General features: G+C 49.6%; 1 protein-coding gene and 3 non-coding genes across 5 annotated transcripts in view; all 4 read right to left on the bottom strand.

Annotated features, from left to right (window-relative positions):
• The window catches only part of RPL17 (ribosomal protein L17), a 117,006-nt gene extending 112,943 nt beyond the window's left edge, over positions 1–4,063 (bottom strand). Inside the window, exons 1-6 of one of the 2 annotated variants that reach the window (XM_057405687.1) lie at positions 3,985–4,045; positions 3,848–3,888; positions 2,767–2,901; positions 2,189–2,287; positions 1,479–1,670; positions 951–997 (exon numbers count right to left, since the gene is read on the bottom strand). In XM_057405687.1, coding sequence (XP_057261670.1) covers positions 951–997; positions 1,479–1,670; positions 2,189–2,287; positions 2,767–2,901; positions 3,848–3,888; positions 3,985–4,024 — 554 coding nt within the window. In that variant the 5' untranslated portion in view covers positions 4,025–4,045. Of the gene's footprint in view, positions 1–906; positions 998–1,478; positions 1,671–2,188; positions 2,288–2,766; positions 2,902–3,847; positions 3,889–3,984 lie in introns of those variants that run through there. The other variant, XM_057405686.1, reaches the window with a different exon arrangement.
• On the bottom strand, positions 1,334–1,405 carry LOC130597314 (small nucleolar RNA SNORD58). The gene has a single exon (XR_008971716.1). It is a non-coding gene; the product is annotated as a small nucleolar RNA SNORD58 (small nucleolar RNA).
• On the bottom strand, positions 1,960–2,033 carry LOC130597315 (small nucleolar RNA SNORD58). Its single transcript, XR_008971717.1, has one exon. It is a non-coding gene; the product is annotated as a small nucleolar RNA SNORD58 (small nucleolar RNA).
• A 51-nt stretch (positions 4,064–4,114) lies between the features above and the next one.
• Positions 4,115–4,184, bottom strand: LOC130597316 (small nucleolar RNA SNORD58). Its single transcript, XR_008971718.1, has one exon. It is a non-coding gene; the product is annotated as a small nucleolar RNA SNORD58 (small nucleolar RNA).
• Positions 4,185–12,202: the final 8,018 nt, after the last annotated feature.

The raw sequence follows: 12,202 nt of genomic DNA, 5'->3' as shown, positions 1-12,202 counted from the left end.
ACCACACACACACATTAGGGTCAGCAGAAAGAACATGCATGACATGGCAAATTCAAATGGTCTTTGTTTTGCATGTTTAACTCGGTTGTTAATTAACTATTATGGAAACAAAGCAAGGGTGCACAAACAAAAGGTAAGGTTTTTCCTTCTTTTTCCACAGAGGATGAGCCAGTCCAGAAGGGCCGAATCACACAACACGTTCCGGTTTCTGCAGCCCCGGAGCACTCCTCGGTGGCCAGCACAGCCCTCCCGCTCCGTGCAGTAGTTTCCGCCCTTCCCCGTCCACGTAAAGCCTGGAGAGCGGGGCCTTCCCGACTCGGTGAAGCTCCTCAGAGGAGCGTTCAGACCGAAGCGCTGCACACCTCAGCAAGAGCTGGGCACGCCGGGATACACCCGGTTAACGCAGAGGAGCAGCGAGCCCCCGTGCAGCCGGGATGGAGGCAGAGCACGAAGGGCCCAACGGGGGAGGGGGAGCAGCCGCAGCCGCAGCCGCAGCCGCAGCCGCAGCCGCAGCCCCGGCGGTGTCCGGCCGGGCCCGCACTCACCTCAGCGGGCTCCAGCCCAGCTCCGATACGGGTCGCCTCAGCCTCCGCACGGAAGTGGCCTCCGCACGTCCGGTCGGCGCAACCGCCAATGGGAAGTGGCGGCGTATACGGTCAGAGGGTACTGTCCCGCCCCTTGAGAAGCGCCTGCGCGCTGCGCCGCACACTGACGGCGGTACGTGGCCCCCGTTAATTATCCCGGTTAATTAACTCGGTTATGGGTGAATAACGCCCGCACGGCACCATCACCTCCACGGCTGAAGGAATACGAAGAGGGCAGGGCTAAGGGACGAACCCGTGACAGCCAGCCAGCACCCCCCAACACCCTGCCCCACAAAGGCTGAGACACACAGAGCCAAAGCACTGGAGTTTATAGTATTTATTTCTGTACACCAGCGGCAGCATGCTTACTCCCGAGCCATGAGCTTCTGCTTCTTCAGCTTCTTCTGGGAGATCTGGAAAACAAAGAGGGAATGGAGAAAGTGAGAACAGGAGCCTACAGTTCCCCTCTCAGCCACCCCTTGCACAAAATTCTTGGAATTGCAAGGAATTCCTTCCCCTGTTCACAAAACCACCCATCGATCATACCTGCACTCGTGTTTTAACAGTATTTACCATACTGTTATGTAAGCGTCCTGACAAGTATTAATTCGCCTAGACAGTGTCAACTCAACTTACAATTTCACCACAACACTCTGCTCCAGCAGAGCAGCACAAACCATTCCCATAAGAGAGACCTCAGCGAAGCCATCTCCCTCCTTCTCAACATTGCATCTACAGTAAACAATGAGGTCGCTCAGAATTGGCATGGAATTTTTTTTCACAGTTGTTCGAAAGGTGTCCTAAGATCATCATCACAGCAACCCGTTCCGCTGCAAGCGACAGTGCACCAACCCTCCCATCCCTGGATGGTGACACGGGTATGACGCTTGGTACCTTTTTCTTTTGAGCAACCTCCTCCTCCGGCTTGGGGACAATCTGCTCCTTCTCAGTGAGGATCATCTCGATGTGGCAGGGGGAGCTCATGTAGGGGTTGATCCTGCCGTGCGCTCTGTAGGTGCGCCGGCGCATCTTGGGGGCCTTGTTGACTTGGATGTGCTCGATGACCAGAGAATCCACATCAAGACCCTGGGCAAAGGAAGAAATTAAACCTGTCACTGGGTTTTCCTCTTCACATCCATCATCTCTGCACAAAAAATGAGAATAACCACTCCTCCGTGCATGCTGGTGCTGGAAAACAGGAACAGCTGAACCTGGTGATGCCACAGTACTGGTTGCTTGCCAAGGAAGCACCAACATTAAGTCAGAAAACCAGACTGCACTGCCACGTGCCACAACAGATTTAGGAGAGGATACACATAAATATAACCAGAAAACAAATAGAGAGATATGGAAGAAGATACCTCAAAAAATGATGATGGCTCAGAAAAAAAAACTTAGCATTTTTTCACAGGTACTCCAAAGGTGTCCTAAGATACGTCATCACCGCCATCAAACTTCCCAAATTAATGTCACGAAGGTAAAAACTGCCCCAAGGTTTTGCTTTGGTTTGTAGTTTATAGGAGCACTAAACCACACTTGCTCCACCTTGCTGGGGAGCACAGCCACACAACCTGACACAAGTGCTGTGTGTCTGTAATACCCACCTTGAGCTCAGCATTGCTCTCCGCATTTTTGAGCATGTGCAGCAAGAACTCTGCGCTTTTCTTTGGCCAGCGTCCCTGTGTCCAGCCCCACTGCTTGGCCTGAAGGAAGAGGAAGAAGAGTAAGAAACGGAAAAAGAGAAGAAGAAAAAAAAAACAGGAAAAAAAAGGAGGGGGAAATGAGGAGGGAAAAATGGGAAAAAGGAAGAGTAAGGGGGAGGAGGGGAAAGAACCTTTGTCCCAGTATAACACTACCTGTCCTTTATGCACTGTTAACTCACCATTACATTGCCTTAAAGGGATACCAAACTAATTAAATTTCATCACGTACTTGACACTGTAAGTATGTGCAACACTTCCTGTACTAGAATTAAGTATATGAGTGAATCTTTTCTCTCTTGAGCAACCTGGCCAAGTGGAAAGCGTCCTTGATAAGCTTTAAGGTACCATCAACCAAAGTAATTGAACTATTTTGTATTTTAATACACCCATCACCACTAAAACCACCGGACTGCTCCTCACACTGTCCTTCCCTCCCATCAACCAAACACCTCCTCCCCTTGTTTCACCCCAGGCCTCACCTGGGCACATCTACCGACACCCCCGTTGTAGCGGCGGAAAGGAACGCACTGCTTCTTCAGGGTGACATCTTTCAGGTACTTGGTAGCCTTGCGGATGTGCATGCCCTTGATGGCCTGGGCTGTCTCACGAGTGTTCTGGCAACACAAAGCACAGCAAACTTCACTTTAATGCCATCTTTCCAAGTTATAAAGTGGGTAAAAGCACTCCTTGCTGCTTCCCAGGTCTTACTTTTGCTACAATCGCAGTTTAAACCATCACGCACACACAAATGTAAAATAACCAGCAACACTATAGCTACTATTTTCACTACCTGCTTTTCTAACCTCTGTTATGAGTTTCACTACTAAACTTACAGCTCTGGAGACATCTTTATTGGTTTCTACCCTGTACCTCGATCTTTCCAAGCAGAAAAAACCCAGAATTTTAGTATTTATGCTTTTCTGAACTCCTCTTTTGCCACTAATTCCCAAAAGTAAAGAAAGCACCTGAAGGATAAATCCTTACTAAAATGTCAAGCATGACACCTCAAGGGATGTGTTGAGGTAACAAACCATGTAAAGAAACACCAAACTACATAGTTACCTATGCAGGGAATTATTAAAAGGAGAAAAGGCCCCGGAAGAAAAATCAAGTTAAAGCATCAGTGTTTCAGACAGCACTGAATAAGACCATCAGAAAGTAGCTACACTCCCACCTGATGATAATATAAGAGCAAAAACCCTCTTCTCCTGTGTAACAGCAAGCAGAAAAGCATCTCCTCAGCTCCAGTTCTGAGCTTAACTTGAACGTTTCAGTAGCCCAGTTCCTCCTGCTAAATTCCCTGCAGATGCTTCCCTACTGCGCTTTATCTATATAAAATACAAAGCTATTTAGGGCGCACCATCTTACTTTTGATCCTGTGGATGAAAACCACTACATGCAGTCAAACCAAACACAGGCACTAACCTATGCTACCACCCCTAAGTAACTATGTAAAGACATGGAAGAGTAAAAGACATGTATTTCGAAAGAAAACCTAATAAAATTAGCAAAAACAACCCCCTCAAACATTGCATTTTTTACTATGTGAATGCTGCATACCTTGAAATGCACTCGCAGGTTGGATCCCCGTGACTTGCATGCTGCGGAGAAATAAAACCATTTTTTGGAATTAAAACCTTAATGGGTTCAGTAAAGCCCCCCGCCCCGCGAACATTCACAAAACCTCTACAACTCACATTTCGTGGGGTTTTCCGGGTCCAGAGAGTAGCGCACCATCTTTGTTGCTCAACTGCAAAAAACTCGTTATAAATAACCTGTGTTAAGCTTATAACGCAGACATGCAGAATGTTCACCTCATGCCCAGGCGCTGCTCAGAAACTACGCTTAACTCTTCACAGTTAAGTCTGAAGGTGTCCTAAGGAAATCATCACCGCAGCTGCGACCTTCCCCGCAGGCCTGCTTCCTCCTCATACCACCAGACACCCCCGGCTCCGCAACCTCCATCCGTCCCACCCCGCAAATACCGCGGGCATCCGGAAAAGGACAGACCCCTTGTGCCCCACCATGGGCTCCCTGGGCGGGATGGGCCCGCGATGGGACCGGATTGAGGGCCCACCCCGGCCGCCATTGCTTCCTTACCTCAAGGCTGCGGCGGGGAAAGAGGAAGCGCAAAGGCTGCCGGGAGCGGGGAAGAGCCGCCAGCTCTCGCGAGAGGTCGGGCGCGATCTCGGCCAGGGAGCGTCGCTGAGGTGCGTTGCCGGCGCGGGGCGAAGGGCCGTGCAGGGACCGTCGATAAACGCGCGGCAGCGGATGGGAGCGAGAGGTGGCTCTGACACATCTCCGCTGTCCATCCTAAGCTCTGGAATGCGGGGACACCAGCCAGTGCCTTTGTGTCCGTGTGTAGGAATGCGGGCGCTGAGTCCGGCCTGTGCCGGGCTCCAGGCAGCCCCAGGTCTAACCCCGCAAGATGGCGGCGGGTCCGTGCCTCAGGAGCCGCCTCCAGAGCCCTCAGTGGCCGGGGAGCAGACCGCTGCTGTCGGGGAAGGTGTTGCTGGAGCCAAGGCGAGCTGTGGGTAAGCGTCAGCTCGGGGCAGGCCTGTTTGCCCGAGGCCGAGGAGCAAGCCGAAGGGGTGCCGCTAGATGGCAGTTCAGGATGAGAACAGAGCAGCGCCTGTTTTAGCAGAGGCTTCATGGAACGACACTCACAGAGTGGATTGGGTTAAAGCGATCTTAAAGCGCATCCAGCGCCAACCCCTGCCACGGGCAGGGACCCCTTCCACTAGAGCAGCTTGCTCCAAGCCCCTGTGTCCAACCTGGCCTTGAACACTGCCAGGGATGGGGCAGCCACAGCTTCTCTGGGCACCCTGTGCCAGCGCCTCAGCACCCTCACAGCAAAGAGCTTCTGCCTAAGAGCTCATCTCAGTCTCCCCTCGGGCAGGTTAAAGCCATTCCCCTTGGCCTGTCCCTACATCCCTTGTCCCAAGCCCCTCTCCAGCTTTCCTGCAGCCCCTTCAGGCACTGGAGCTGCTCTCAGGTCTCCCCTTCAGGAGCCTTCTCTTCTCCATGCTGCCCCAGCCCAGCTCTCTCAGCCTGGCTCCAGAGCAGAGCTGCTCCAGCCCTCACAGCATCTCCGTGGCCTCCTCTAGACTCGCTCCAACAGCTCCACAGTATCCAAGAATACTTTATATCCATTTATTATACACATTTATATATAATACTTTATATATAACAATATCCAAGATATGAGACCAAAGAGAATCAAAGTTTATGATTTGCAACTACTGCATCATTATAAAAAAATTACTTGTTAAAATAAAAGATTTTTTTTTTCCCCATTTTAGGTGTGTTTGCAGCTAGAACTGCTTGGGAAATGTGGCAAAGCAGCAGTTCAATTAAACCAAAACATTTCTTGAAAGTTATACCCATCTCCAGCAACAGGCTCATCAAGAACAGTTTGACACAGTGGGTAAAAATCAAACCACCTTCCAGAGCAACCATTAGTGTGGTGTCACCTCCCTGCCATGAGCGAGTCCTATTCAGCTCTGCATTTAGAAACAAGGAGAACAAGAACACACTCTCCGTGTAAATGCTCTGACCAGAAGGCTATTTTCAGATCTCTCTTTTAGGGTAAAACCCCCCTAAGCTTTTAAGCTAGGATTTCACCCAGATGGGAAGAGGAAAATGTTCGAACTATCACAAATATTTACATGGCTGGAAACTTGTAGAGTTCTAAATGTGGCTGCAGCTTTCCATTTCCCTGCCTGAAAATCTGACTTCTACTTTGCTTTCCAAGGGGAAGCTTTCTGCGAATTCTCCAGGTAACTTAGAAGCACTGATTGATCTCAAAGCAGGAAAACCTGCTGGGATGCAGGCAAGTATTATTTCTTCTTTTTATATGTGATTTTTTTTTTGTGAAAAAAAAGAAAATTAGGGGTACATAAGAATGCACACTATCTTTCAGTCAGAAATCCTTATTTTGAGATAATTAAGATGTATTTTCACCAATTAGCACTTCTGTCATCATCTGTGGGATTAGAAGCCACTGAGCACCTCAGTGCACACAGCCATCTCAGAACAGTGGTAATGTGAAGAAGGATCAGCACTGCCAAAACACACGCACAACAGCCTTTGTAAGTGAAGCATTACTAAAGAAACAAACAAAAAAAGGTGTCCCCTCTGGGGTCTGTGGCTTCAAGGAAACAGTAAATATGTAAAAAGAGATCTCACTGATGACTCCCAGCGCTTTCTTAGTGTTTCAGTTCTCCTTCCTATGGAACAAGAACAGTATTCCAAGAGTGTTAACTTTCCAGATGCAGTAAACTAAAGCTAGCAGAAGCTGAGGTCCTCAAACACTTCACCATCCTGGGGGAATCTCCTCTCACAGTGTGTGAATGTAACTCTCCTCTGTCATTGTGCCCTTGGCACCTGCCTCCATGTATTGCCAGAGAAGGAAATCAACCTTTCCATGGGAAGCACCTTCACACACAGCTGCTTCTTAGCAGCAAAGCACAGGAGCAATGAGATGTTCAGAGAAATCTGGAAGAGAGGTGTGAAATATAAGCAGTTGACACATGGTGGGAATTATCATATGGTCGTTGTGTTCATCACATCCGAAACAAAGAGGGCATGTTTTCTGTTACTTATGTTTTATGTTTCCCCACATGTGGAAGTGTTTATCATCAGCTGCTGAGGGCTTGCAGTGGTGCAAGTGTAGAGGTAAGGGCTTCTGCGGATGGTGTCAGGAAATGAGATGCATGTTCTCATCCTTGCTGGGAGGTTAACAACTGCTCTTGGAGGCGGCCTAGCACAGAACTGAAGCTGAGATCAGGGCTGAGGCAGTTGAGCATGTGCCCTGTTGAGACTTATGTAGATTATTCCCCCAGAGCACCAGCTGCCTTGAGTATTTAGCTTGCATGAGCTGACTTGAAAAGAGCTTTTGGATCCTAAGCAGAAAATTTAGGCGCCTAAGTCCCAAATCATGCTCCTGAAGACTCCTGCATAGGAGACAACTGCCTCCTAGTCCTACTGGAATCTCTGCAGGACTTTACCTTAAACTCCCCTGGTTCCATCCCTCTCAGCTCCCCTGTCCACACCACCTAGCCCTGGTGATTGTGCCATGCATGTCCAGGAAGATCTCACTCTCTTGGCAGGCACTGAAAGCAAAGATCCAACTGTGTTCATACCTGAACTATTCCTCTGCTCTGGAAGCTCCTGCTAGGAGCATCCTCCCATGAAGGGCTCATCACAAGGGCAGCAAAGGTTTCTACCATCTCCTGAGGCAGAAACCTGCAGAATGGGATAGTGCCCATCTTGACCCAGCACCGTGGAAGACCCACTTTCAGTTTTCTTTCCTTGAGCGGTTTCAAAGCCACATCCTAACCACGAGGACAGAGGCTGTTCTGTGGCAGAGATGCTCCCACTCTCCCCAGTGCAGGGTTTCTGCTAAGAAGCCTGCAGTGCGTTGGCTTCACACCTCACCTCTGAATGTGCTCTGGGGGCTGAAAGGGAGCTGCACCAATTAACCTGCCTGGAAAAGCCCAGCAGGCAGTGGGAAGTGTACAGGTGTAGGAATGCTGCATCACACAAGTCCTTTTATGAACGTACAGTGAGTAAACAAGCAGCTTTATCGGTCCTGCTGTAGTTGCCAAGCCAAATGTCCCTCTAAGTGTCAGTCAGTCAACACCCTGCATAGCCACCATCCCTTAGGGGAGGGAGAGGTGAGCTCTGAAACTGGTTAGGGGTTTTCACAGCAGGTCTGGATCTAAGAGAGCTCACTTCCATCTGTAGGACCTTCCCGCAGCTCTGGAGTTCCACCACTGCCACAGCAGATGCGGCAGAAGCAAACCTCTTCTGGTACTCGCCAGAAGGCAATACTTTGATTGTGGTTGCCAAGGCAATACTTTATCACCTACTCTGTTGCAGCTCAATTGCCTGAGTGTGAGCTCAGACACACATCTGCCTCTGCTCTTGCTTGGAGGCAGTAATTGCTAACAGAGGGGCAGGTAGAGCAACAGGAGGGTCCATGCTAAAATCCCTGTGACAGATAGATCCAATGGCCTGATTGACCAAGCTTAACTCTGGCTTGCTAAAACATGTTGTGTATCTGCTGCACTGCAGGAGGGGGGTTTACCTGTTCTTTGCAGGAGGATGGAAGCCAATTCCTCAAGCTTTTTTGTAGATTTCTTGGCATTTATCTTACACGGTTTTTGGAGTCCAAGGGTTATGTGGGGATATTAACTGTCATTCACAAAATTGCATACAAATGGGTTGCTTGTCCTAATGCTTAAGCAGAAAATCTTGAGGGAAAAGACGTTTTAAATTGAAACCAGCTTGCATGCTGAAACACTGAAGCTTTCCAGCCTTCAGACAGCTGCCTGCACCTCCTTTCTCTGAAATCCTCTCTCCTGACCAGCCTACGGAATCCTGCACTCCTCCTCCCAGATGTGGGGCTTCGCCAGAGGCACACTTTGCTCACATTGTTTCCCTTTTCCTTCAACAGCATGTGTGCATGGGGTGAATTCTCCAGCTAAGCCACTCTCCACAACAGTGTCCTAAAATGCACTGACCCAGGCAGCAAGTCCCAGAGGAAGACCTGTGGGCTTGGAAAAGGAGGAAATGCATCTTCAGAAGATGCATTTCCTCAGCATAAGTTACCCAACATAAGAAGGTCATGGAGCTGTTGGAGTGAGTCCAAAGCAGACCACAGAGATGCTGCAAGGGCTGGAGCAGCTCTGCTCTGGAGCCAGGCTGAGAGAGCTGGGCTGGGGCAGCCTGGAGAAGAGAAGGCTCCTGAAGGGGAGACCTTAGAGCAGCTCCAGTGCCTGAAGGGGCTGCAGGAAAGCTGGAGAGGGGCTTTGGGACAAGGGCCTGTAGGGACAGGCCAAGGAGAATGGCTTTAACCTGCCCGAGGGGAGACTGAGATGAGCTCTTAGGCAGAAGCTCTTTGCTGTGAGGGTGCTGAGGCGCTGGCACAGGGTGCCCAGAGAAGCTGTGGCTGTCCCATCCCTGGCAGTGTTCAAGGCCAGGTTGGACACAGGGGCTTGGAGCAAGCTGCTCTAGTGGAAGGGGTCCCTGCCTGTGGCAAGGGTTGGAGCTGGGTGAGCTTTAAGGTCCCTTCCAACACAAACCAGTCTGGGATTCTATGATTTGATAAGATGGACTGACCAACGGCAGCAAAATGAGACACTGTAGGAGTTTTGCTCTGCATCAGTCTTGGTCACTTGAAGAGCTCAATTATGTTCTATATTCCTCCCTGTAATTTTTAAGAAGACGTGGTTCCATAGGGGGCCAAAAGTTCTTACATAAGCAGATATATAGCAAAGTTATTTATATACATATCTTTATGTATCTGCATATATGTGTACACATATAAATCATCATAAGTGTGTCATCTAAAATACGTGAACAACCAGGATGCTTTTGATTCCCTGTGAATCCTCCTAAGCCACAGGCAATTCTTTACAAGAAGAGGTTAGCTGCACAGTCTGTCTCTGTTATATATACTGTACCCAGTTCAGGGTTGAGGAAACCTTAAGTGTCATGACATCCATGTTTCTGTCCTTAACCGTCACCACTGCTGAAGCATGACACAGTAGGCACAGCACCTTCTCTGTGCTGCTGGTGTCCAGCCAGCCAGCAACATGGTCAAAACAAGAAACCACAGCAATTGTTGATAATGTCTCAATACTCAGCATTTTTGACATATTATCCTAGAGCTATGAGTTCACCCGCCCCTGCACACCCACCTATGAGGGAATCACCAGTGGAATGCATCTCCCGTGTGATCAAATAACCTTGTGGCTGGGGGTTGTGTTTATTCAGTGTATTTCTTGCCAGCAAACTATTTACGCAGCTTCTGCAGCTCTCTGACATCTCAATTGTGGCTTTTGTTGCCAGAAAGGGACCAGCCAATTGACTTGATGAGTAAAGCAGTAAATAAAGATATCATGTAAGTGCCTGATCATAAATGTTATTTGAGATAAATGAAATCCTGGGCTCTTGTTTGCTCTAACCTGTCTAGCTCATAACCAAGAAGTACTGCTTTAAATATGCTTTTGGTTAATGAAACCAAAAATATCTCTGGAACTGGGGATATTGCCCACAATTTGCATCCACAGTTTAGTCACAGATTAAAATATGGGGAATTCTGTTTAAATATAAAATAGTTTTTGTTTTCCTCTGAGGTTGAAGCCTCTTCCTCTCCGTTAGATGAAGAGGCTTCAACCTTTCTGTGTCTCGTACATCTGCGTCTTCATCTGGACTGATGAAGAGCTACTCGGAATCACCTGATAAGCACAATCAAACCTGTTCTTCTCTTCTAGGGGCTTCTGCACCTGCATCTCACTGCTGGTACACACAGCACAGAGAAACCTGGGCATGGAACAAGGCAGAGATCCACTGGGAGCCTGCGAAGTGAGGTTGGATGATACCTATTAACACAACCAGTGCAAAGATTCCATCCAGCAGACAGGGTTTTGTTCAAGGCATGGCAAGAAGCTTCAGCCCTGAATGTCTGCTCCTCTAAACTTCATCTCCACAGCAACACTTCCAGCATCTTCATTGATCACACCAATGTGTGGTTTCTGTGTTCATTCTTTCCTATTCCTATTGTCAGAGATTTTCCCCAAGTTCCTGCTGTCCCCTGCTGTGTTGATTGCAGCATCTTCCTCTCCACAAGACAATGACTTCCCTGCTTTGATCCCAAATGTCACCTCTGAGGTCATCCCTCTCTCCTGGCTCTCCCCTCCCTCTCCCAACCATCCAGCTACCTCCTCCTTTGCTATTACAACAGCTCTGACACAAGCCCCCTCTTTCAAAGCCTTCCTTATCTGTCCATGCTTACTAATCCCCTATTTGAGCTGCCCTCCCCCTCTCCAGCCTCTCCTCTCCACTCTTTTCCAGTGTGCATGGTGCTGTCACATGCCATTGCTTGGGAAAGTCATATGATGAGCAGGGACTGCTGGGCAAGGCTGCAGCAGGCATCTGCTGAACATGGGGCCCCAGTGGGTAGCACATCTCCAGCTCCCTCCCCATGGCCACTGCCACCCCGTGACTCCATCAGATCCTGGACCTGCAGGTGCCGGGCATGGATGGGAGCTGAAGGCGTGGAACTGCACTGCAAATGCAAGGAAGGAGCCTTACACACAGGAAGTGGTTGGCAGGATGAGTCCTGCACCCACGGCTCAGACTGGGCAGGTCTGCTGATACTGCTCCCCTGACCTGCCTGCCTGGCAGGACTCTGCTCACACCTTCTACATTGTTATCTACTTAGAAAATACCACCCTTGCTCTCTAGAGCATATCATAGAGTCATAGAATAGAACCTTTAAATGGTTTGGGTTGTAAGAGACCTTTAAAGGTCATCTAGTCCAACACCCCTGTCATGAGCAGGGACCCCTTCCACTAGAGCAGCTTGCTCCAAGCCCCTGTGTCCAACCTGGCCTTGAACACTGCCAGGGATGGGACAGCCACAGCTTCTCTGGGCACCCTGTGCCAGCGCCTCAGCACCCTCACAGCAAAGAGCTTTTGCCTAAGAGCTCATCTCAGTCTCCCCTCGGGCAGGTTAAAGCCATTCTCCTTGGCCTGTCCCTACAGGCCCTTGCCCAAAGCCCCTCTCCATGTTTCCTGGAGCCCCTTTAGGCACTGGAGCTGCTCTCAGGTCTCCCCTTCAGGAGCCTTCTCTTCTCCAGGCTGCCCCAGCCCAGCTCTCTCAGCCTGGCTCCAGAGCAGAGCTGCTCCAGCCCTCGCAGCATCTCCATGGCCTCCTCTGGCCTCGCTCCAACAGCTCCACGTCCCTCTTGTGCTGCTGCCCCAGAGCTGGATCAGGACTGCAGGGGGGGTCCCCCAGAGTGCAGCAGAGGGGCAGGATCCCCTCCCTCAACGTGCTGCTCACGCTCTGGGGGTGCAGTCTGTGATTTGAGTGACTGTACAGAAAAGTTCTGTTTTTCCTATGACA

Source organism: Pezoporus wallicus, unplaced genomic scaffold, assembly GCF_028554395.1.
Source record: "Pezoporus wallicus isolate ANWC-B61680 ecotype Strahan unplaced genomic scaffold, APGP_CSIRO_Pwel_v1 scaffold_13428, whole genome shotgun sequence".
Classification (NCBI taxonomy): domain Eukaryota; kingdom Metazoa; phylum Chordata; class Aves; order Psittaciformes; family Psittacidae; genus Pezoporus; species Pezoporus wallicus.
This window is presented reverse-complemented; position numbering and strand designations above follow the sequence as displayed.